This window comes from Chelonia mydas, chromosome 28 (assembly GCF_015237465.2).
Source record: "Chelonia mydas isolate rCheMyd1 chromosome 28, rCheMyd1.pri.v2, whole genome shotgun sequence".
Lineage (NCBI taxonomy): Eukaryota > Metazoa > Chordata > Testudines > Cheloniidae > Chelonia > Chelonia mydas.
Genome location: NC_051268.2, coordinates 5,063,671 through 5,087,967, shown reverse-complemented (window position 1 = coordinate 5,087,967; position 24,297 = coordinate 5,063,671). Strand labels below are relative to the sequence as shown.

General features: G+C 50.3%; 3 protein-coding genes and 2 non-coding genes across 26 annotated transcripts in view; 3 read left to right on the top strand and 2 right to left on the bottom strand.

The window, feature by feature from the left end:
* LOC102943236 (zinc finger protein 883) overlaps positions 1-24,297 on the bottom strand; it is a 2,438,435-nt gene that overhangs the window by 779,919 nt on the left and 1,634,219 nt on the right. For 6 of the 9 annotated variants that reach the window (XM_043537225.1, XM_043537228.1, XM_043537234.1 and 3 more), the window contains exons 1-2: positions 16,734-16,767; positions 15,907-16,038 (exon numbers count right to left, since the gene is read on the bottom strand). In XM_043537225.1, the coding sequence (XP_043393160.1) occupies positions 15,907-16,038; positions 16,734-16,752 (151 nt within the window). In that variant the 5' untranslated portion in view covers positions 16,753-16,767. Of the gene's footprint in view, positions 1-15,906; positions 16,039-16,733 lie in introns of those variants that run through there. The other 3 variants (XM_043537238.1, XM_043537223.1, XM_043537227.1) reach the window with 3 other exon arrangements.
* The window catches only part of LOC114020163 (zinc finger protein 501), a 1,907,800-nt gene that overhangs the window by 283,283 nt on the left and 1,600,220 nt on the right, over positions 1-24,297 (top strand). The window lies entirely within an intron of this gene.
* LOC119564595 (zinc finger protein 883) overlaps positions 1-24,297 on the top strand; it is a 1,467,279-nt gene that overhangs the window by 690,963 nt on the left and 752,019 nt on the right. The gene's annotated exons all lie outside the window — the stretch shown is intronic.
* Positions 19,500-19,581, top strand: TRNAS-AGA. Its single transcript has one exon. It is a non-coding gene; the product is annotated as a tRNA-Ser (tRNA).
* On the bottom strand, positions 23,368-23,440 carry TRNAK-UUU. Its single transcript has one exon. It is a non-coding gene; the product is annotated as a tRNA-Lys (tRNA).

Sequence of the window (24,297 nt, the reverse complement as noted above, 5' to 3'; positions counted from 1 at the left end):
ACTCTTCGGATGACTGGACACACTGCGGCTCATTGATGCCACAGCATTGTACCCCCTTTGGCAGAGCTGCCATGAGGAGCATCTTCAGCGACGAAGGCAGTTCTCCGAGCAGTGGCTAACTGGGTTTCTGAGGTCCTTAAACAGCTGGCCATGGTGGAGAAACCCCTTGAGTCAGCAGTAGAGTGGAGGCGGGTGTGGGCTGGGCTCTGGGACCTGAACGGGCCTTGATTCTGTCCAGCTGGTCTCTGATTGAGGGCAGGGAAAGGGTTTTACTGCGACAAGCGGGAGCAGTTGTGTTCTGTGTTCAGGCTTTGGTATCCGTTCCTCCAGGTTTCTCGTAAGCACAGAGGGACATTAGCGGGTGCTCTCAATGCAGGATTGGCCCAGATACCATCCGTACCGGATTTACCATGGCGCCAGGCCCATGCTCCAAAGGGGCCTGGCCCCGCCACTCTTCTCCGGTCCCGGCTTTCTCCTGTGGGGGCAGAAGCTTGGTGCTTGCCAGCTCCTGGGGCTCCTGCTGCAGCCGGGCAGGCTCCACCGGCAGCCAAGCTCCTCGCCGGCCTCTTCCCCTAGAGTGCCATGTTCCCGCCCCTCCCCACCCCCTGCCGTCAAACAGCTGTCTGCCAGCGCGAGGGAGGGGGAGGAGTGGAGCCACAGTGCACTCACCGCTGGGGGAGGAGGCAGATTGGGGGGGGGGGTCTTGGAGAAGGTGGTGGAATCAGGGCCGTGAGCCACTCAGGGCAGAGGGCTGGGAGCACCCCCACAACCCCAGCCCTCTGCCCTGACTCCTGCATCCCCACACATACCCATCCCCCCACGACCCATGCCCTGACACTTGCAGGGCCCTAACACACCCCCAGCCCCACCACACCCCATGCCCTGACTCCTGCACCCCGCCCCACATCCCCACCCCTACCCTGAGCACCAAATGGGAGCTCCTTCACACACCCCCCACACTCCCACCTGCACCCCTTGTACAAAATGGGAGCTGCCCCAGGTAAGCGCTCCACACCCCAACCTCCTGCCCCAACCCTGAGCCCCTCCCTCACCCTAACTCCCTCCCAGACCCTGCACCCCCAGCCCTGTGGGCCCCACCCTCAGCTCAGTGCAGAGAGAGACGGAGAATGTGCTAGAACCAGGGAGAAGGTAGGTACCCACTCCATGTGGGCAGGGGATCCTGTTTACCCCCTACCCAGCCCTGCTGTGCTTGCAGTTTACCCCCAGCCCCTCCCTTGCTCCAGGGACCAACCGTAGCTCCCACCCCACTGTGCTTTTGCCCCAGCCCCTGCCTTGCTCCAGTCAGCAGGGACTAATCCTCCCCCCATGCCCCACTGTGCTCTTTCCCCTTCATTCCACAGGGGGGCCCACAAATGTTTGGTGCAGGGACCACAAAAAGTTAATCTGGCCCTGGATACCATAATGTGATGGGGATTGCGTTTTCCTTTTTTTGTATTTTCAATGGCATTTCTGTCTGATTTTGTTTTGCTTTGTATAACCGTGTTTTCTTCTGGAGCCAATATTTAACTAAAAAAAGAAGATCTCATGGCACCGGACAGAGGAGCAGGCTGGGACTAGGGCTGCTAAGAGAGTGAGAGTAGCAAGTTTTCTGTATTGTTTCCTGTCTTCTTTTTCCTGAAAAGTTTCTCTTCTGCACCAAACTTGCCCCTTCTTTATATGAGGCTGGCTAGCTCAGTTGGTAGAGCATCAGACTTAATCTGAGGGTCCAGGGTTCAAGCCCCTGGTCAGATATAGGGGGCATCATTTCCTTCTTGTGATATTCCCCCCCCCCCCCCCCCTCAAGAACTTCAAAAAGCAGCTCTTCAGTACCCTCCTTGACATTACTTTTTCTTCTTTTCAGGACTTGGCCTTTCCTAGGAAGGGCCATTTACTGCCTGGGCCTGAAGGGGCAACTTCCTCACACGCCCACTGGCCTCACCGTCTGGAGGAAGAAAGGCCTCTGGGTCTACAGCAAGCCACTGTGTGCCGACTTGTTGAGCAAATGTACGGCTGGCCAGAGAGGCCTTGAGCAAGGGAGACAAAAAATTGTCCACCCAGGCTCTTTCACGCCGGAAGTCAGAAAAACCCAAGGTCTGGTCCCATGGTGTAAGGGCCAGCACTCAGGGCTTTGAATCCTGCAATCTCCTGCATTCCCCCATCCGCCATTTATTTCACTGTTGTTGACCTTGGCTCGGCCTTTTTCTCTATCCCTATTCATAAAGATAGCCAGTATCCGTTTGCCTTTACCGACCAAGGGCTCCAGTATACTTGGACCAGGTTACCCCAGGGTTATACCAAGTCGCCCACCTTGTTCTCCCCGATTCCTAAAAAGGATCTGGACGACACTGAATTCCCAATGGGGTCCACCCTGGTCCAGTACGTAGATGACCTGATTCTGGCATCGTCTTCACTTGAAGCCTCTAAAACGGATTCCCTTGTGCTCCTGCAAGCACTAGCCCAGAAGGGACACAAAGCTTCCAAGTCTAAACTATGGCCATCTGCCAAGGGTTCATTATTTGGGACAGGATATTTCAGCTGGAGAGAGGCACTTGTCCTCTTCACGAGGACAGGCCATTCTCCAGGTCCCTAGGCCAACCTCTAAAAAGAGAATGAGTGGCTTTTTAGGCATGGCCGGGTACTGCTGACAATGGATCCTCGGGTATCCAGCTATTGTCAAGCCCTTGCAAGACCTAACCCTTGACAAGGTCCAAAAGCCCCTTTCCATGTTCTTCTGCAGATTAAAGAAGCCCTTACCAGATCCCCAGACTTGGGCTTACCAGACTATCAGAAACCTTTTACTCTCTTCTGCCACGAGAAGGAGGGAATAGCCTTGGGGGTCCTTACTCAAACTCATGGGGATAAGCAATGCCCCATTGCATATTATAGCTCACCTTTGGACCCTGTGGCGGCTGGACTCCCTCCATGCCTACGGGCAGTAGCAGCGGCCGCCACCCTTGTGGAGGCTTCTGCTACCCTCGTCTTGGGATCCACTCTATGTATTGCAGTTCTGCTTGCTGTGACTACCCTCCTTCTGAAAAATGCAACCCAGCATCTCTAACTCCAGACTGACTAAGTAGGAAATGCTGCTTTTAAATGCCTCAGATGTAACTCTTACCCTCTGCTCTGTTCCCAACCCCGTCTCCCTACTTCCCCCTGTGGCGGATGGAGAGCCATATTACTGTTTAACCGTATCAACAGAACTCTCCACCCCTAGAATCAACCTGAAAGACACCCCACTCTACAATCCTCATCTACTGGTCTATGTAGATGGGTCCTGTCTTAGAAATTCTGCTGGCCAGCTCGTGGCTGGCTATGCCGTTTGTTCCCAACATGAGCCTGTTGAGTCCCACTCCCTTCCGGGAACACACTCAGCCCAAGTTGTGGAACTTGTCTCCCTTGCCCATGCCTGTACCGTGGCCAAGGACAAATCTGTTACTATCTACACAGACTCCTGTTATGCCTTCGAAGTAGTTCATGACTACAGGCAGCTATGGAAACACTGGATTTCTCACGTCGGGGTGGGGCGAGGTTTAGTAATGGGCCTTTTGTTGATGCTCTCTCTGCCCTTCAACTTCCTTCTGCCATCACCATTGTAAAATGTGTTGTCCACCAGAAGCCTTATGAGGAGGTTACCAGAGGAAACGCTTTGGCAGATGCTACTGCCAAACAGGCGGCCCTTTCCGGGTCACCGGCTCCATTTGACTTTGTTTTCCTTATTACGCAGTCCCTCTTCATGCCTGACTCCCTTCAAAATTTAGCTCTTATGCAAGAGTTGACCCCAGAGCATGAGAAGGGCAGGTGGAGGCTGGATGGATGTTCTTTACATCCTGATGCCTTGTGGCATTCCCCAGATGGCCGCTTAGTAGCACCCAAGGCTTTGCTCCCCTATCTTGCTCGCATGTCCCATGGCACTGCGCACGTCAGCAAATAGTGGGGTGGGGGATGATAACATCAGCACTGCAATACTGGTATGACCCAAACTTTTCCATCGTGGCACATCAGTACTGCAGTTCCTGTCCTATCTGCCTAGCCCACAATAGCAGCAGGCCAGTACGGACAAAATCAGCTGTGCACCCCTTTGTGAATATTCAGACTGATAAAATCAATATGCCAAAATGTTATTCTTATGTACTCTGGATGGATAGAGGCCTACCCTTGTGACAAGTAGGGTGACCAGATGTCCTGATAAAATCAGGACTGTCCTGATTTAGTTTTGTCCTGCGTCCCGACCGATGCGCAGTCGGGGGGCCATTTGTCCTGATATTGCAGCTTTGGCCGCTCTGGTTTTTGGGGGTTTTTTTGCTTTGGGAACTCTGCTCTGGCTGCTTTTTTTTTGGGGGGCGCTTCAGCAACTTGACTCTGGCTGCTTCCCCCATGTGTCCCGATATTTTGTCTGTCTCATCTGGTCACCTTAGTGCCAAGCCAATTCCTTCACAGTGGTTAAAAGACTGTTAAAAGACTTTATCCCCTGGTTTGGTCTGCCCCTTTCTATTAACAGCGATTGAGGTACCCATTTTACAGGCCAAATTATGCAGTAGATTTGGAAGGCCCTTAACATTACCCAACACTTGCATTGTGCCCATCACCCCCAGAACAGGGGGTGGTCGAGTGCAAAAATGGGGAATTGAAGAACAAAATCTCTAAGATCTGTGCTGAAATTGGCCTCAAGTGGCCGGATGCCCTGCCCCTCACCCTCATGTATCAGATATCAGGGTTGGAAGGGACCTCAGGAGGTTATCTAGTCCAACCCCGATACATGAGAAGCACACCCTTACATAAACATGGCCTGTCCCCACATGAAATCCTTATGGCCATGCCTATGAGAATGCCAGTATCTCCTCCCCCATCCCCTTATCAATTGGATTTGCAACTAAACAATGATACTGCTATGACATACTGTCAGATGCTGATTCGTTGCATTAGGTCTATTCACTCACAGGTGAAAAGTGCCCTGCCTGAACCAGCTGATACTCCTTGCCACCAGCTACAGCCTGGAGATTGGGTCTACCTTAAGGTGTACCAGAGAAAGACTTCCCTGGAGCCTTGGTGGAAAGGTCCCTACCAGATCCTGCTGACTACCCACACAGTGGTCAAGTGCAAAGGACTTGTCACTTAGAATCATAGAATATCAGGGTTGGAAGGGACCTCAGGAGGCCATCTAGTCCAACCCCCTGCTCAAAGCAGGACCAATCCCCAATTAAATCATCCCAGCCAGGGCCTTGTCAAGCCTGACCTTAAAAACTTCTAAGGAAGGAGATTCCACCACCTCCCTAGGTAACACATTCCAGTGTTTCATCACCCTCCTAGTGAAAAAGTTTCTCTTAATATCCAACCTAAACCTCCCCCACTGCAACTTGAGACCATTACTCCTTGTTCTGTCATCAGCTCCCACAGAGAACAGTCTAGAACCACCCTCTTTGGAACTCCCTTTCAGGTAGTTGAAAGCAGCTATCAAATCCCCTCTCATTCTTCTCTTCCCCGGACTACACAATCCCAGTTCCCTCAGCCTCTCCTCATAAGTCATGTGTTGGGTCCACACCTCCCACTGAAAAAAGGCAAGACCGCCTTTGGACCCGGACGCTGTGGACTTCCAGACAGACAGACAGACCTAGCCCTAGGGAGTAACCAGAATAACAGCACCAGTGACGCCTCTCCAGACCCTGGAGAGGAGCCTAGATACAACCTCAGAAAAAGAAGATAAACCTCCCGTGATCCACCTTCACAGCCAGCTGATGCCTTGGGCCTGCTGGTAAAGGGGACACAGGAAAACATAAGGCCAGAATAATTGCCTTTAAAGTCCAGTGGAGAGACTAGCATCCACTGGCACCCAACTGCCATGGCCAACCCCATAGCCAGAATAAGGGAGTCAGCCATAGTGAGAAAGTGGCTCATGCCCTCTATGTGGTTCATGTGTGTAACTATGTTCTTGCTACTATTGCTGAATTTTCATGATGCTGTTATGTCCTTTTGGATGCACAAGGCCACCGGCAATTCATCAATGAAAACCCCCTTTGAAGGACCGAATAAAGTGCCAGTAACCTCTCCCTTGTATGATGTTAAACCATGGACGTTCCAAGAGAGGAAGAGGAACATCCGCTCTGCTAGAGCCAAGGTACAAGCATTCCTGACCATCAAAGACATTAAGAATTTACCCTGGTACAAAAGGCGGAATATTGTACATTGGCAGGGAGGAACTTGTGGGTCCCATGCTCGGGAATGTAGTATTAACTGGGTATTGGGGTTTACTCCACAGGCTGCACCCTGTGTTTTTGGGCAAGTGGCTTCACCATGCACTCCTCTCCCTAATTAGCTTCCAGACAATGAATATCAAATCACCTTGCTACCACAATCATCACCCCCACCATCCCTGCCTCCATTAACCTCACCTTCCCCTCCTCTTTTGCCACCACCCCCACAACCTACCCAAATATAGATGATACTGTATATTCTAATGAAGCCCAATGGCCAAAACCTTCACATTTAAGTGATTTATAGAAATTTTGCTCAGAGAAATTTTTCAGGTTCAGGTCCATGGATATGAGCAAATGATTGAGTGGAGAACAGATGAGTTGGTGGAAATAGAAATATATGATATAACTGCAACTGAGCCCCAAAAGTCAGAAATTGACATTGATGGGGCCCATAGTGGGACAGATATGATGGCCATTCCCAGAGTTTTTAGCATGATAAATAAGAACGGCCCTTATTGTTATTTGGTCACCCAACTGGTAAATAAACAAATACCCAAAGAGTTTGTTCTGCTGCTAAAAAAGTTACCTGTACTGAAAATATCCCAATAACTAATAATTTAAACTGTACCACATTGCAATACACCCCATCCTATGCTATTGATGCTGAGGTCTCTCAAAAGTATGAGGTGTTCAGCCATCAAATGTGGTACAATACTTCATCAAAGAGAAGCGTTGGAGTTTTGATAGACAGTAATTAATGCTACACTAGGGACTATAAAATTTACATTACCTCTATATATCCTAATTGTTCGAAAGGAGCTGCCACTAGGTTAGCACAGCAATGGACCTGGGTTTCTGCTAGAAAGAAAAGGGACTTGGCTGGACACCTGTGGGATGGTGCAAATAGTGTGGCTGCAATCTGGAATATCCATAAAGGTCAGCAACATGAGGAAAAATTGGGACAGTTGGAAAAAGCCACAGGCCTTATTACTGGAGCACAGCTAGCTCAGGTTCAGGCTGGTATTAGTGAATTACATGTTATCTCCGCCCTTAGTTCAATGACCCAAAAGCTGTTAACAGAGATGGTACTGGAGATCACAGAGGCTGGAAAGGCATTGTAGTGGGATCTGGCTTGTTCAGAGGTTCAAGATCTTTCTGAATAGCAATCAGCTGGTCATTCAGAAAATCCTGATCATCAGGCATGGCCTACTGCCCTTAGGAGTTCCAAGTATGTCTTCATGGCCACAGATTTAATGGAAGTTTTCTGAATGGAAATGCAGACGTTTGCAGTGCTCCTTCCAAGCATATGGGCCAGTCAGAAGGATATGGGCTCCCACCTACCGAATCCTGCTGGGTCGGTGGGAAGGATGCATGTGGGATTGGATAATTCACCGAGACATTTGGGAACTTAAACTACCTGGTATGCCCAACCGATTTGTAGTCAGTGCTCCTGGAATAATGCCTGACATTTGGGTAGGGATTGGAAGCCAATGGACACTCTGGCCATTAGAACCCCCTCAACTTCAGTGTGTATGTAAACTGAACCCAGGAGAGGCTATCACTGTTCATGACAACATTTGCTGGGAGGTTATGGGACACGGGACTACCCTGACAGGACACCTACTTTTCCAAGCTAATAATAGCTGTGTGCACGTTGAGGCCACTACCTTGAATGATGTACATTTTAATCTCACCACAGCCAATCATATCATTTATTGGCCTGAAGATAAAATTCTACAATTAGCCCTTAGGTTCCAGATGCCCTTTAACTGGACTACTTTAGTACCTGACAGATTCCAAAATTTCCTTCCACTCCTATTGGAGGTTCAGAAAGTTTCTGAATTACAGGGACAAATTCACATGTTCCAGAATATGTATCAAACCAAAAAGAATGCCTTTTATATTGCCTATAGAATATCTACTTTGTGTACCAAGACTGGTGTATTGTGTTTTGTGACTAAGACTATACAACAATCCCAACCACATCAAATCACCATGGGAATGTTATTGCTTTTACTGCTGTTTAGCATAGGATTATGTAAATGCATTTATAACTGCATAGGCCAAAACAAAAATCTGCCAACCTCGGTTCAAGAAAGCAGGTGGCACTGATGATTGTAAATGAGATATATGACACAGTTTGGGCAGAAGAACAGGAAGAAGAAAAGGAGAAAATTAACAGGCTCATGAATATGGAAGTTCAGACCAAGGTGGTGCCGAGTGGGCACCAAAGTGGGGGGATTGTAGGAGAAAATTTTAAGTAGGTGCGATGGAGTTAGGACTCACCACCGCTGGCGCCTCCCACTGATTGCTCCAGGAATTAGCTCTGTCCAGTCACAGAGCACTTTTCACATGGTACCTTGCCCCTCATCTGCTCTGCTGCTTTGGGGACCCTCATTGCTCCCTGCTCAGCAGCATCCTCTTCAGGACACTGCCCTCCAGCAGTGCCCACTGCTCCAGTCTCACCCCCTTCCAGGGGTTTGGTGTTATCAGCAGTCCACAATCTGCACCTGTTGTAGTGGCCAGCTACAGCCTCTAAGTCTAGTCCCTTATTGCAGGGCCCAGCCACAGCCTGGATCAGGCCACACTCTTCTTCAGTCCAATATAGCACAAGGGGAAGGGGGGGGCCCAGGCCCACCCACTACTCTGGGTCCCAACCCAGGGACCCTCTAGAAGCAGTCTCTCTGCCCTCCTTCTCTCCCCTTGCCCTGCTATTGTCCCTGGGCCACTTCCCCTTTGGCCCTATGCACCTGCCTGGGGTTTTCCTTGGCCAAAGCGCCCCAGCTCCTTCTGGCCTTCCCCAGCACTGCTCTGTCCAAGGTGCTACCTTCCAGCAGAGGAGTCCATCCTCCTCCCTTGACCACTAAGAAGAGACTGCCCACTCCTTTCCTGGGCAGCCTTTATATATGGCTGAGTCTGGCTCTGATTGGCTGTCTCTAACCCAGCCTCTGATTGGCTCCCTAGCAGGCCTTCTCTGATTGGCCGCCCACCTGCATCACCTCCCTGGCTTGCTGAAGCCCCATCTAGGATAGGAGTAGGGTAGCCACCCCACTACTGTAGGCCTGAGACTTTGGTCAAGCTAAAGTGTGTACGTGACCAGAGAGCAAAAGTGGAGGGCATGGAAACTTTCCATTGTAAGGCAATTTGCAATAGCTCATCTTGAGAAATGTAACCGCAACAGTTAGTGTTAGGAAAGTCCTTAACCAGAATAGGAATACCTGTCAATAACAGGAAAAGCTTGCCTTCATTATATTCCTAATAATGTAAAGTACTGTTAAGTTTTCTTTTTTGGGGGAAAAATACTAATGTGGAAGTGTGCTTGACTAATTGTGGTTTTCAGCTATATAAGCTTCTGTATTTCCTCCATTTAGGAGAGCCGCTACGCTGTGGCTGACTCTCCCTGCATATGCTTGTAATAAAGTGGGCCTGGCCTCAGGCTTGTTCTGATCCAAACACAATGCGTGGTTAATTTTCCACAACAACCACCAATACTGCAGCTCCTTTTGTGAGATTTCCAGCTGCCCAATGCTGCTGGTATTCCAGGGGAGCAATTCTTGACTCCAGTAAGCATTTATCTCAGCCCTGTTCTATGTATCACAGGTTTCTCTAGGAAAGGGCAGTGAATGGTTCTAGGGTCCAGTGATCCTCATTCAAATCAAGCTAGAACCTGAGAATCCTTCCCCTTTCCCAGGTTGTGGGAGAGGAGACAACTAAAAGAGTTCTCTGAGCTATAGCACATGGCTAAGTAAAGAGAAAGAGCCACCCAGGTAGTGCCCTATGGCTCATCCCTATCCCTTGATGCTGCTCCTTTCTATAGAATGTGAAGGGAGAGGAGGCGGTGCAGGAGCCTTCTGGGGACAGAGATCTGAGGCTTCGAGAGAGACAGATTTTCTGAGACATCAGAGCGCTGTAAACCATGCAGCCACCCCCTAGAAGCGACTTTGTCTGTACAAAGTGCAAGCTGGTCTCCATACTGGAAGAGAAGATTGAAGGTCTGGAGCAACAGGTAACGACCCTGCGTTGTATACGAGAGACTGAGGATTTTCTGGACAAAACTCAGGATAGGCTTCTAGGGGCACAAAGCTCTAAAGATATAGAGCAGGTTGCACAGAGGAGCCAAGAGGCCAGTGAAGAAGCTTGGCAACATGTGACCTCCAGAAGAGGTAAGCGGAATGTCCGGGTTCCAGTAACACAGACACAGGTAACTAACCGCTTTCATGTTCTCTCCACAGGTACCATTGAGGAGAGTGGACCAGATGATATGTCTGGGGGGAGAAAGCAGAAGGAGACTCCGCTGGTTGGAAGGCATGAGATGCGATGTCCTGAGGTTGGGGGTTCCACGACCACCACTCCCAAGAGGAGAAGGCGGGTGGTGGTGGTCGGGGACTCTCTCCTCCGGGGGACTGAGTCATCTATCTGCCGCCCTGACCGGGAAAACCGAGAAGTCTGCTGCTTGCCAGGGGCTAAGATTCGCGATGTGACGGAGAGACTGCCGAGACTCATCAAGCCCTCGGATCGCTACCCCTTCCTGCTTCTCCACGTGGGCACCAACGATACTGCCAAGAATGACCTTGAGCGGATCACTGCGGACTACGTGGCTCTGGGAAGAAGGATAAAGGAGTTGGAGGCGCAAGTGGTGTTCTCGTCCATCCTCCCCGTGGAAGGAAAAGGCCTGGGTAGGGACCGTCGAATCGTGGAAGTCAACGAATGGCTACGCAGGTGGTGTCGGAGAGAAGGCTTTGGATTCTTTGACCATGGGATGGTGTTCCATGAAGGAGGAGTGCTGGGGAGAGACGGGCTCCATCTTACGAAGAGAGGGAAGAGCATCTTTGCCAGCAGGCTGGCTAACCTAGTGAGGAGGGCTTTAAACTAGGTTCACCGGGGGAAGGAGACCAAAGCCCTGAGGTAAGTGGGAAAGCGGGATAGCGGGAGGAAGCACAGGCAGGAATGTCTGTGAGGGGAGGGCTCCTGCCTCATACTGGGAATGAGGGGCGATCAACAGGTTATCTCAAGTGCTTATATACAAATGCACAAAGCCTTGGAAACAAGCAGGGAGAACTGGAGGTCCTGGTGATGTCAAGGAACTATGACGTGATTGGAATAACAGAGACTTGGTGGGATAACTCACATGACTGGAGTACAGTCATGGATGGTTATAAACTGTTCAGGAAGGACAGGCAGGGCAGAAAAGGTGGGGGAGTTGCACTGTATGTAAGGGAGCAGTATGACTGCTCAGAGCTCCGGTACGAAACTGTGGAAAAACCTGAGTGTCTCTGGATTAAGTTTAGAAGTGTGTGCAACAAGAGTGATGTAGTGGTGGGAGTCTGCTATAGACCACCGGACCAGGGGGATGAGGTGGATGAGGCTTTCTCCCGGCAACTCACGGAAGCTACTAGATCGCATGCCCTGATTCTCATGGGTGACTTTAATTTTCCTGATATCTGCTGGGAGAGCAATACAGCGGTGCATAGACAATCCAGGAAGTTTTTGGAAAGCGTAGGGGACAATTTCCTGGTGCAAGTGCTAGGGGAGCCAACTAGGGGGGGCGCTTTTCTTGACCTGCTGCTCACAAACCAGGTAGAATTAGTGGGGGAAGCAAAAGTGGATGGGAATCTGGGAGGCAGTGACCATGAGTTGGTTGAGTTCAGGATCCTGACGCAGGGAAGGAAGGTAAGCAGCAGGATACGGACCCTGGACTTCAGGAAAGCAGACTTCGACTCCCTCAGGGAACAGATGGCCAGGATCCCCTGGGGGACTAACATGAAGGGGAAGGGAGTCCAGGAGAGCTGGCTGTATTTCAAGGAATCCCTGTTGAGGTTACAGGGACAAACCATCCCGATGAGTCGAAAGAATAGTAAATATGGCAGGCGACCAGCTTGGCTTAATGGTGAAATCCTAGCGGATCTTAAACATAAAAAAGAAGCTTACAAGAAGTGGAAGGTTGGACGTATGACCAGGGAAGAGTATAAAAATATTGCTCGGGCATGTAGGAAAGATATCAGGAGGGCCAAATCGCACCTGGAGCTGCAGCTAGCAAGAGATGTCAAGAGTAACAAGAAGGGTTTCTTCAGGTATGTTGGCAACAAGAAGAAAGCCAAGGAAAGTGTGGGCCCCTTACTGAATGAGGGAGGCAACCTAGTGACAGAGGATGTGGAAAAAGCTAATGTACTCAATGCTTTTTTTGCCTCTGTTTTCACTAACAAGGTCAGCTCCCAGACTGCTGCGCTGGGCATCACAAAATGGGGAAGAGATGGCCAGCCCTCTGTAGAGATAGAGGTGGTTAGGGACTATTTAGAAAAGCTGGACGTGCACAAGTCCATGGGGCCGGACGAATTGCATCCGAGAGTGCTGAAGGAATTGGCGGCTGTGATTGCAGAGCCCTTGGCCATTATCTTTGAAAACTCGTGGCGAACGGGGGAAGTCCCGGATGACTGGAAAAAGGCTAATGTAGTGCCCATCTTTAAAAAAGGGAAGAAGGAGGATCCTGGGAACTACAGGCCAGTCAGCCTCACCTCAGTCCCTGGAAAAATCATGGAGCAGGTCCTCAAAGAATCAATCCTGAAGCACTTAGAGGAGAGGAAAGTGATCAGGAACAGTCAGCATGGATTCACCAAGGGAAGGTCATGCCTGACTAATCTAATCGCCTTTTATGATGAGATTACTGGTTCTGTGGATGAAGGGAAAGCAGTGGATGTATTGTTTCTTGACTTTAGCAAAGCTTTTGACACGGTCTCCCACAGCATTCTTGTCAGCAAGTTAAGGAAGTATGGGCTGGATGAATGCACTATAAGGTGGGTAGAAAGCTGGCTAGATTGTCGGGCTCAACGGGTAGTGATCAATGGCTCCATGTCTAGTTGGCAGCCGGTGTCAAGTGGAGTGCCCCAGGGGTCGGTCCTGGGGCCGGTTTTGTTCAATATCTTCATAAATGATCTGGAGGATGGTGTGGATTGCACTCTCAGCAAATTTGCGGATGATACTAAACTGGGAGGAGTGGTAGATACGCTGGAGGGGAGGGATAGGATACAGAAGGACCTAGACAAATTGGAGGATTGGGCCAAAAGAAATCTGATGAGGTTCAATAAGGATAAGTGCAGGGTCCTGCACTTAGGACGGAAGAACCCAATGCACCGCTACAGACTAGGGACCGAATGGCTAGGCAGCAGTTCTGCGGAAAAGGACCTAGGGGTGACAGTGGACGAGAAGCTGGATATGAGTCAGCAGTGTGCCCTTGTTGCCAAGAAGGCCAATGGCATTTTGGGATGTATAAGTAGGGGCATAGCGAGCAGATCGAGGGACGTGATCGTTCCCCTCTATTCGACACTGGTGAGGCCTCATCTGGAGTACTGTGTCCAGTTTTGGGCCCCACACTACAAGAAGGATGTGGATAAATTGGAAAGAGTCCAGCGAAGGGCAACAAAAATGATTAGGGGTCTAGAGCACATGACTTATGAGGAGAGGCTGAGGGAGCTGGGATTGTTTAGTCTGCAGAAGAGAAGAATGAGGGGGGATTTGATAGCTGCTTTCAACTACCTGAAAGGGGGTTCCAAAGAGGATGGCTCTAGACTGTTCTCAATGGTAGCAGATGACAGAACGAGGAGTAATGGTCTCAAGTTGCAATGGGGGAGGTTTAGATTGGATATTAGGAAAAACTTTTTCACTAAGAGGGTGGTGAAACACTGGAATGCGTTACCTAGGGAGGTGGTAGAATCTCCTTCCTTACAGGTTTTTAAGGTCAGGCTTGACAAAGCCCTGGCTGGGATGATTTAACTGGGACTTGGTCCTGCTTTGAGCAGGGGGTTGGACTAGATGACCTTCTGGGGTCCCTTCCAACCCTGATATTCTATGATTCTATGACACAGACACTCAATTTCAAAGAGTCTCCTAAAACACACAGAAAGTAAATCCATGTCCCAGAAATTGAAGACTCCAGATAGAAGGCAAGTCGCCCTAGCTCTGCTTCTCGCTGACACAGAGGTCCAGAGACAATGAGAGAGTCCTGGGGAAGTTGTGAACAGTAAGCATGGGCTGGTGGCGTTCAGTGGAGAAAGAGAACAGGAAGGGCAGGGATATTACTGAATGCAGGATCTCAGCAGTCCTAGATGTCAGGATAGCACATATTGCAGCCCATTGGAAAACATAATCTCAACTATACATATAAAATGACGGTGTCTAAATTAGCTGTTTCCACTCAAGAGAGGGATCTTGGTGCCACTGTGGAGAGTTCTCTGAAAACATCCACGCAATGTGCTATGGCAATCAAAAAGCAAACAGAAAGGGATAGATAATAAGACAGAAGATATCATATTGCCTCTATATAAATCCATGGTACGCCCACATCTTGAATACTGTGTGCAGATGTGGTCACCCCATCTCAAAAAAGATCTATTGGAATTGGAAAAGGTTCAGAAAAGGGTTAAAAAAAAATGATTAGGGGTGTGGAACAGCTTCTGTATGAGGAGAGATGAAAAAGACAGGGACTTTTCAGCTTGGAAAAGAGATGAAGGGGGGATGTGAGAGAGGTCTATCAAATCATGACGGGTGTGGAGAAAGTAAAGAAGGAAGTGTTATTTACTCCTTCTCATAACACAAGGACTAGGAATCACCCAATGAAATTAATAGGAAGCAGGTTTAGAACAACAAAGGGAAGTATTTCTTCACACAACCCACGGTCAACCTGTGGGACTCTTTGCCAAAGGACGTTGTGAAGGCCAAGACTAGAACAGGGTTCAAAAACAGAACATGATAAATTCATGGAGGACAGGTACATCAATGGCTATTAGCCAGGACAGATAGGGATGGTGTCCCTAACCTGTTTGCCATAAGCTGGGAATGGGCGACAGGAGATGAATCACTTGATGATACCCTGTTCTGTTCATTCCCTCTGGGGCACCTGGCGCTGGCCACTGTCAGAAGACAGGACACTGGGCTAGCTGGACCTTCGTCTGACTCAGTCTGACCGTTCTTATGTACTAGGGAATCTAAGGAGTCCAGTGCAATGGGAGGGAGTAGGAAAATCCCCAGGTGTAGACAACACTGGGAAATTAGAAGCTATAGACTCTAATTAGTCTGGAAAATCAGAATGTGAAAATAAGAATCAGGGTCATGTGACTTTTGCAATGAGAAGAGAGATTGTGACTGCTACACATGGCGATGGTGGGGCAAGACTCTCCATGTCTCAAGAAGTTTCACTACCAACCTAGGCCATTTTCACACGCTGGGGTACAATCCAGAGCAGTGAGGAGTTGTGTCATCTGTAATCCCGGGTGATATTCAATGTTCTGCTGCTGGAGCTCCCCTCTCTGGATACCCCCCGCCAGCATTCAAGGACGCACTGAGTGTCTCTGTGATCAGTAACCCTGGACCAGCAGCCCTGACTCCAGCAGCCTGCTTGTTCCACCCCAAGCACATTCTGGTTTGGGTGGAGTAGGCTCAGGGTTTGAGAGAAGGCCACGGGTGGGAAGCTTCTGTTGGTTATGCCGGACCTAACCCCCAGTTTTACTCGTGCTACCAGGAGATCTTAGACACCGTGTGATGCTGCTCCTGGGCTCTGTTCCCAAAGTGTTCTGCAGCAGGGGAGGGTCTCTGGCAGTGTGTGTGTCACTGGCATGTTGGGGTGATGCTGAAACAGGACAGAGCAGAGGTGGCATTGTGGGGGTGGCCTAAACCGTATCTCTTCATTTCCCCTTCCAAGAACCGAGGGGACAGGAACCCTTACCCAACGAGGTCACATTCTCATCGTTCTCCTGCATGACGTCTCTGCAGAGGGCTCTCTGAGCGGGGTCCAGCAGAGCCCCCTCTTCCCTGGTGAAATACACAGCCACCTCCTCGAAGGTCACCGGCCCCTGAAAGAGCAAGAGTCCAACACTCAGGACCTGCTGCCCCACTCACAGCCCCACTAATCGTGGGGGAGAGGAGCCAATCAAATTGGAGCTCCGGGAGGCTCGCTGTCAAAAGAGTTCCAACCCCCCACAACGCTTCGAGCATCCAGGAAACACCAGGGTGAGGGGACGAAGAGAGAGCCCCTCCTCTCTCCCAGCTGATCCATTACACACCTACTAGCCACAGACCGATACAGGAGATGGAGCCCTTAGCAGGGTCCAGGGAGAGCTCCTTGGTAGGAAGCCCAACACCCTCCTCATTGTGAGGAGCTGGATATGAGGGAGGGGTATCTCCCCTAAATCTGACTGGTGGGTGCCCCCAACATATGTCTCAGCAGCCACTGGTTAGTCTGGTCAGGCTCCAACGCTATGAGTCTGGTGAGTTTTCCTAGCCCCATGTAGGTGGGTTATTTTCTGTTTCACAAATCAGGGCATTTCCACCTCCGAACCTCATGGGTCTGTTCCTAGAATCTAGGTCACTTATTAAACAACTCCCAGCAGCTTTGCCACCCTCTGTCCTCCTCCCTTTCTCCACCCTGTGCATTTCCTGCTCCGCTCCAACCTCCAACCCAGACGGTGCAAACCTTCCCCTCTCCGGGGTATTTGCTGCCCCTCTCCCTCCTGCAGGACCCCACCAGCAACCCCCAGATAATCCCTACATGGCCTGGCTCCTCTGCAGCCATTTCTCTCCCCTCTCCCATGGGAGGCTGGGATGAGCTGGAGCAAAACATGGATGTCATTCTGCAGCCTGGCCGGGTGAGAAGGGCAGTTGTGAAATTAACTAAAGGCTCTTCTGAAACCTCCACATCATGATTCCCCCAGGCCCTTTCCCTGCAGACAGACATCCTAGATTCTGCCATGCTGGAAAAATGCTTGATCTCTTTCTTACAGTGCAGACCTGGACCCTCCTGCCAGGCTAAGCCCACGGAGACATTTTTAACCTCCCTTCTCCCTCCCTCCCTCCATCCTGTAACAAAGTCTCTGAACACAATGCTAGAAAAAAGCAGATCCAAAGGAGTCACTTTCGAGGACTCCCTCTGACACTGACCCCATGGCAGCCACACCCCAGCAGGAGGGATATGGAGTCAGGAACTGGGTTTTCCTCTGTCTGATCCTCATCTTTCCACAGGAAAGTGACTCTACCCAGGGTGCAGTAATGCATCTGTCTGGGCAGATCAGAGATCTGGAAATCTCTCTTGAAACTCTTGTCTCTCACGGCCCCTTTCAGCCTCTCTGTCCCCTATCTTCTTTTCTCTGTCCCCTCTCCCTGCCCATCTGGTAGGAAAGTCCCATTCCTGGGCTGTTTGCTCCCCCATGGCTGGATTTGCCCCTGCAATTGCTAATGGGAGGAGAAATGGGGGGATGGGGGGGCTGTTTGTGTAGAGTCATTTTAATGCCAGACTCCAGCATTTTCCCTTGGTTTCCTTCAGTTACCTGGAGTCTGTGGCTGAGAATTTAGTATTCGCAGGGCCCAGGGATACCGCATGGGGTTAGTACCAGCTGGAGAAAGTCCCAGCAGAGAAGTAGCTTTAATTAAGGTCACTTCCCAGCACAGAAGCCCCACGGGGGGAGCAGCAGCTGCTCAAACTGGTCTCCCAGATCACAATGGAGGCTGCAGTGTCTGACCCAGGAAGCTGAACCCCAATATCCTGAGCAGAGAGAGACAGAGCATTTGAGCAGCATTCCCTCCTTTAGCTCTCTGGGGAGAGCAGCGAATGAGAGCATGTCCTCACAGGGAGACTTGCTAATCTCATTTGCCCCACTGTCCATCTGGAGTCACTCCTTGCCTTTCCATGCAGTGACTCTGGATTAATAATGGTCTTAATGAAACCAGATTTCTGAAAGAATGAGTCCAGAATGTTGTGGATGAGACTTTTGCGTGGCAGTGCTAACCCCCTTCCCACCTCCCTCACCCCCCGGATCTAGGACAAGGACCGGGGGCATGAATTTTCCCAATGGACCCAAAAGTTCCTGCAGTTTTCAAGAGAGGAGAAAAGCAAAATTTGAGATTTCACGCTCTCAGTGTTTGATTAGTGGACAGAAGGTTATCACGGTGACTGGGCATGGTTGGGGAATGCCCCAGGATTCTGGCACAAGCTGATCAGGGAGAAAGAGCAAGGCCAGGAGCATCCCCCAGAGCCCTCAGACACCCCCCAGTACCCAGAACCCAGACCCTCCAGCCAGGGTCCTGACAAATATTACCAGGGACCCAGTCCCCAGAGTCCCTAGCCAGGGACCCCAGATACCCCTCAGAGCCCCACCGACCATGGAACCCCCACCAGACCATAACTGCCACGCTGGGAATCCCAAAGAGTTCCCCCCACCAAGAGCCCCCAGCAGCCAGAGACCCCCCCCCCCCCCAGGGGACCACGCCCCCACTGGGAATTCAGACCCTCACTACCTGCCTGGGATTCCCCCACTGCCTGCCTAGGACCTGCACCTGTCCTCCAGCAGTTTGCCTGGGACCCCCTGATGCTTTACACCAGGACCCCTCACTCTGCTTGCCTGGCATCTCCTGACCTAGCACAGGGGACTTCCCCCAGTTCTGTGCATTGGCCATGACGGAGCCCCTGGCATTGCACCAGACACCCTCTAATCCCCTTCCCCACCTCCCTATGATATGCCCACCCCCGCTCTTCTGCAGCCAACAGGCCCCCAGTGATACCCACCTCCAAGACCCATAGCCTCAGGACTGGGCACATCAGAACCACCCCCCGAAACCTCAAACCTTCAGAACCCACCAACCTGACTAGGGTACCCCCTGCCCAGCCACCCAGAAGCCTCCCCTACCACAATGCCCCTTCAGCTCCAGCTCAATCTCCCCACACAGGACCCCCCTCCCAGCCCCCGCAACAGTGTTACCTCACAGTATCCGATAAGTGGATAGAAAGTTACCACACCACCCCCTGCTGGCCATTCAGACGGGCAGAGGGAGCCCTGGGGATGCTTCTTTAACAGGGTAATGGAAGTCATAGAGGGCCAAAATAGGTAAGAAATTTCCATGCCCTGTCACTAGCAAATAATAACCACCAGGGATCCACCCCAGAGGTGGCTACATCTTAGCACAACAGGAAGCAACCCCCACGGAGACCATTTGTCATGGGGTTTGGGATACTTCTGGACCCACGCTGCACTCAGAGTGATCTCCTCATCTGGTGCCAGCTGGAAAAAAGAAAAGGGTCCAGCCAACTCTCCTGTTACCAGCGGGGAACCACTGATCCCCCAGGCAGAGGTCTCTGGATTTGATGTATATTAAATATGTATAGAGAGGAAAGTTGAAGATCAGAGGGATTTTATATCAGCTATTGATATGAGGTAAAATCTGCGTGTATTTCACATCAATATTTGATATATGAAGAGAGCAAACAATTGGAAATGATCACTCAGTGAGAACAGAAGTAGAGTGTCATGAGAAATCTGTGTCAGTCAAGTAGTTGTGGCCGAGTGGTTAAGGTGACGGACTAGAAATCTGTTGGGGTCGCCCTGCACAGGTTCAAATCCTGCCAACTATGGAGGAACTTGTGGTTCTTTAGTTTCGTGCCTGAGCATCCTTAGTGACAGGTAGGTCTTGTCTCACGCTCAGGCTACGTCTACACTACAGCATTATTCTGCTTTAGTTAAAGCATTTTAATTAAACCACTGTTGCATGTCCACACCACGCTGCTCGTGTTACCAGAGCGCATCCACGCGAGCAGCTCTTGGATCGCCACAGAGAGCAGTGCATTGTGGGTAGCTATCCCACGGTGCAACTGGCCGCAGGGTGCTTTGGGAAGGGTTTGCAATGCCTTATGGGTCGGTACAGCATCACATGGTGCAGGTTTCTCTATCCCAATTTTCTAGGGGCATCCTCCTAGCTAGCCAGCTGCTCTTCAAGTGCAGTGTGCATGGTGGGGCAGAGAGCGTGTGTGTGAGGAGAGACCGTGTGTGTGTTGGGGAAGAGCGAGCGTGTCGGCACGCTGCCTCGAACTTCAGACAACTGCTGGAAGCAACCAGTCCTGAGGCAGAGGGAGGGGGACACCCCCGACATCAGCCCCCCCTTCTCTCACGGGCTCAGCACCGCAGTGGCTCTCACATACACACACACATACACACGCTGCTGCCTGCCTGGCTCTGCGTCAGGGGTGCCGGAACAGGGGGGTGTAGAGGGCCATGACCCCAGCTCTTTTTGACAGCTGTGAGGATGAACAATGGAGGGGGGGCAAGAAGTGTTCTGTGGGTTTGGCCTTGGGGGGTGGGCCGGGACCTCAGGGAGAAGGGGCAGAGTGAGTGAGGGGTCTTGGGGAAAGGGGTGTCGTGGGGTTCCACAGTTCAGACGCCGGTGGCCACCCTACTGTAAGGAAGCTTCCATCACCCCGCTCTGTGTTTGCGGTGCAGGGGAGCAGCACCCCACAGTAGAGATTTGCTCCTGGCTGCCGTAGGAACTTCCTAGAGCCATGAAAGGGGAGGGGCCCAGCCTCTGTAGGAGGAAGGCAGGGCAGGCGAGTTCACAGCAGGCATTGTGGGATAGTGGTGGAGGCCAGTTATGGGGATATAATGCCCAGCAGCGTTTACGTAGAATCATAGAATATCAGGGTTGGAAGGGACCTCAGGAGGTCATCTAGTCCAACCCCCTTCTCAAAGCAGGACCAATCCCCAACTAAATCATCCCAGCCAGGGCTTTGTCAAGCCTGACCTTAAAAACCTCTAAGGAAGGAGATTCTACCACCTGACACTTTGTCGCTTTAAATTAGCTGCAAAAAGCTCTAGGCCTCGTCGGGGTGGTTTTATTTTGTCGCCAAAACAGGGTAGTTGTGTCACCCGACAGGGCAGTGCAGTGTGTACACCAGCCAAAAGCTGGCAACTGAGGGAGCCTAGTGTGTTTTTCACACGCCCGAACAATATAATGATGCTGAAATAACTTTGTAGTGCAGACCTGGCCAAAGATTCACACACACACAGCTTGCAAGGAAAACGTCCTTCCTTCACCTGCTCCTCTGCTTTGCCGAATCCAAACACAAGCAAAACTTGTCAGGCCCAGGTGGGGTCTGGCAGGGAGTCAGTTGTGGGCAGACATGATACCTTAACCACAGGCAGGCCCTGTGGCTTAGCTGGATAAAACACCTGTTTCATAACCAGTAGATCATAGGTTCAACTCCCAGTGGTACCTTGTTGAGTGGCTTTTGGGGCACCTGGCATTGGCTACTGTCAGAAAACAAGATACAGAGCTAGATGGACCTTTGGTTTACTCCAGAATGGCTTGTTCTAATGGTTTAAATTACACTCACAGGCACTGACAGAGTTACTGAAAGTTTGGGAGTTAAGAGCTGATAGGTCAGTGTTCCCAAGCCCCTCGTGGACAACCCTCTCTCTCTGAGCTCTCTTACCAAATGGCTTATTGTGGCTGCCAGAATCTGTGGGCGGCTCATTGTGGAGTCCTGCTTCATGCACCGTGTCTGAGAATGACAATCATAAATCAACCTTTGCACAAACAAATGCAGCAGAATGTGCTTTTGTCCCTGCCCCAAAGCAGACAGACCAATGGAGAACTGCCATTGAGTCCAGGGTAATACTCCACGGCCATTTTACCTTTTTTGCTTGCGAAACTCCCTCCCAACCTTGTGGGCTCCCAGAGCCCCGTACTGAGCCTGTGCCGAGATGTCTACACTGCAAATTTACCACCCCACAGCCCAAGCCCTGGGAGCCTAGGCTGGCATAGGACAGCCCTGGGTGTTTCATTGCAGTGTGGACATAACAGTGTAGACACAATGCTAGGCTATTAACACACCCAAGTCACTATTCTCAAACCCTGGATCTGCTGATTCAGGCTTGTGCTGCAGGTTTATAAAATTACAGTGTAGATGTTTGGGCTTGAGCCTAGCCTCTGAGACCCCACGAGGTGTGAGGGTGTCTGAGCCCAAATGTCTACACTGCAGTTTTTAGCCCCACAACCTGAGCCCCAGGAACCCAAGACAGACGATCCAGGCCAGCCAGGCCGCAGGGTTTTTATCACATTATAGATGCACTCTAAAGGTATGTATACATTGCAATGTAAGCCCAGGGTTAGTAGAAGTCATGTCAGGAGCCCCAACACATAAACATAAACCCTGAGCAAAAGACCCACCCCCAAATAAGCTGGGCAATGTTCTTTTCCCTCAGGTTCTTAAATCCAGTAACCAAAACTCCTTTAACATGAGCCGTCCCCTCTCTGCACCCCACTCACAGTTGTTGTCCTTAGTCTGTGCAAGCCCAGAGGTGCATCTGTAGAGTTCACCTCCCATCCTGGGTGGAAAAGGGGGAAAAATAAGAAGGCACCATACTCACTATGCTGTCTAGAGACAGACTTATCCCTCCAGAGCCACCCCATCCTAAAGTTGATCTAACACCTATATTTTAGTGGCCGTGGCCCCAGCCCCCCCATTCCTCAACCCATTTAGCTTTGGAACCCATGTCTCCTGCCTAGCAAGTGCTATTCAGTTGAGGGTGAGTCCCACAACTGGGGTCGGCCAAGCACAGTTCTGCTCCCCTCAATTCACACAACAAGGATAACCACCCTTTATTACTCCTGCCCCAATAACAAGGAGACTGGGAATACAACACCAGCCCAAAGTGATCATTTCAGCAAGCAATCCCATCATGCTAAGCACCTGGACACAGTGGCTGAGCCCATGCAAATGAGATCAGCTCCAGAAGTCCTCTTCCACAGCTCATCATTAGATGTCAGGGGAGAGAGCTCATTCAGACCCTGCTGACATATTTAATATAGAAATTTCCAACATACTGTAAAATCCACATGCAGAGTCACACAGGAAGTTTTTCTTGCAAGGTTTCATGAGGGGGTTTGGAGCACCTGCTGCTGGAGGCAAGGAGGGAGCTGTGGGTTGGGATTGAGGAGCACTGGAAATAGGAGGGGGTTGTGGGTTGTGACAGAGGAGAAGGATGAAGAAGAGTAGGCTCTGGTTCAGAGTGAGGAGCAACGTGCATAGGAGAGGGGATTGGGATTGAGGGACACTGGGAATAGAGAGGACATGGGTTCGGGCTGAAGAGCATCCTTGTTTGGGGATCCAGCAGGACAGGGGAAGGCAGCAGGTGATTCTAATTTCTTAGGGATATTTTGCACGCGCGTGTGCACGCGTGTGCAGAGGAGGAACATGCTATATGCCCAGAGGTCTTTATTCCTCCAGCCTGTGGGGACAGAGGATGTCACGAAGTTGCCCCTTCAATCCCACACACAAAAAGGCCCTTCTTAGGAAAGGAAAAATCCCGAAGAGAAAAAGTAACATCGAAGAGACAGATATCTAAGACCTTTGTGAATAGTTTATCACCTGACCAGGGACTTGAACCCTGGACCGTCAGATTAAAAGTCTGATGCTCTACCAACTGAGCTAGCCAGGCTCACACATGAAAAAGAAAGCAAGTTGGTGCAGAGGAGAAACTGATCAAGAAAAAAAAAAGAGTAGGAAACAATAGGGGAAACCTGCTGCTCTTGCTTTCTCTCCCCAGCCCTAGCCTGGCCTGGTATTAGTGCTGGTTAAGAAGAGGGGAAAGTATCTGTATCTACCAGCCTTTTACAGCTGTAGAAGAATCAGGCACAATACAGAGGTACCCATCTGCAAGTGCCAAATGGCTGGATTGGCTAACGCAACCTGTAAAAGTCCATGGTACATCCTCATTATTTCAAAGGGATAACGATAGGAAGGATCACAATTGACTAAGTAGTTACATACAAGATCATTGGCTATTCATGCTTAGTGTCACTGTGGACTGAGCTTTCTTCTTCTCTGTCTCCCTCCTACAACATCAGAAGCACCTTGAGCAGGGATGTGGTTCCTTCAGATGCCCACTTACATTTCAGGCCGCTAGGAAGGTATTTGGAGACTGAAAATCAAAGCTCTGTCCAGTGACTAATAGCAAACTGTGGGCATATTCCCACTGTGCACCTTAAATCCCAGGATTTAGTCCTTTTTATACAAATAGACCCTTGCAAATAATTTAATGTTTTGCTTGCTAACTAGCCAAAGCAAAATTATAACAATATTTCAGGTTGACCCAAGATGAACTTTTTAGAGAAAGTTGCCTGAAAAAGGCTAGTATGAATGACAAGGTAGCACTTTGCTAGCAGTCTAGTGGTTAGAATTCAACATTCTCACTGTTGTGCCCTGGGTTCAATTCCTGGTCAGTAAAAGGAACGTTTCATCAACGTGAACCAAACTTTCCTAGAGCCTCAGAGCAGAAGTTAGACATGTTCCCAC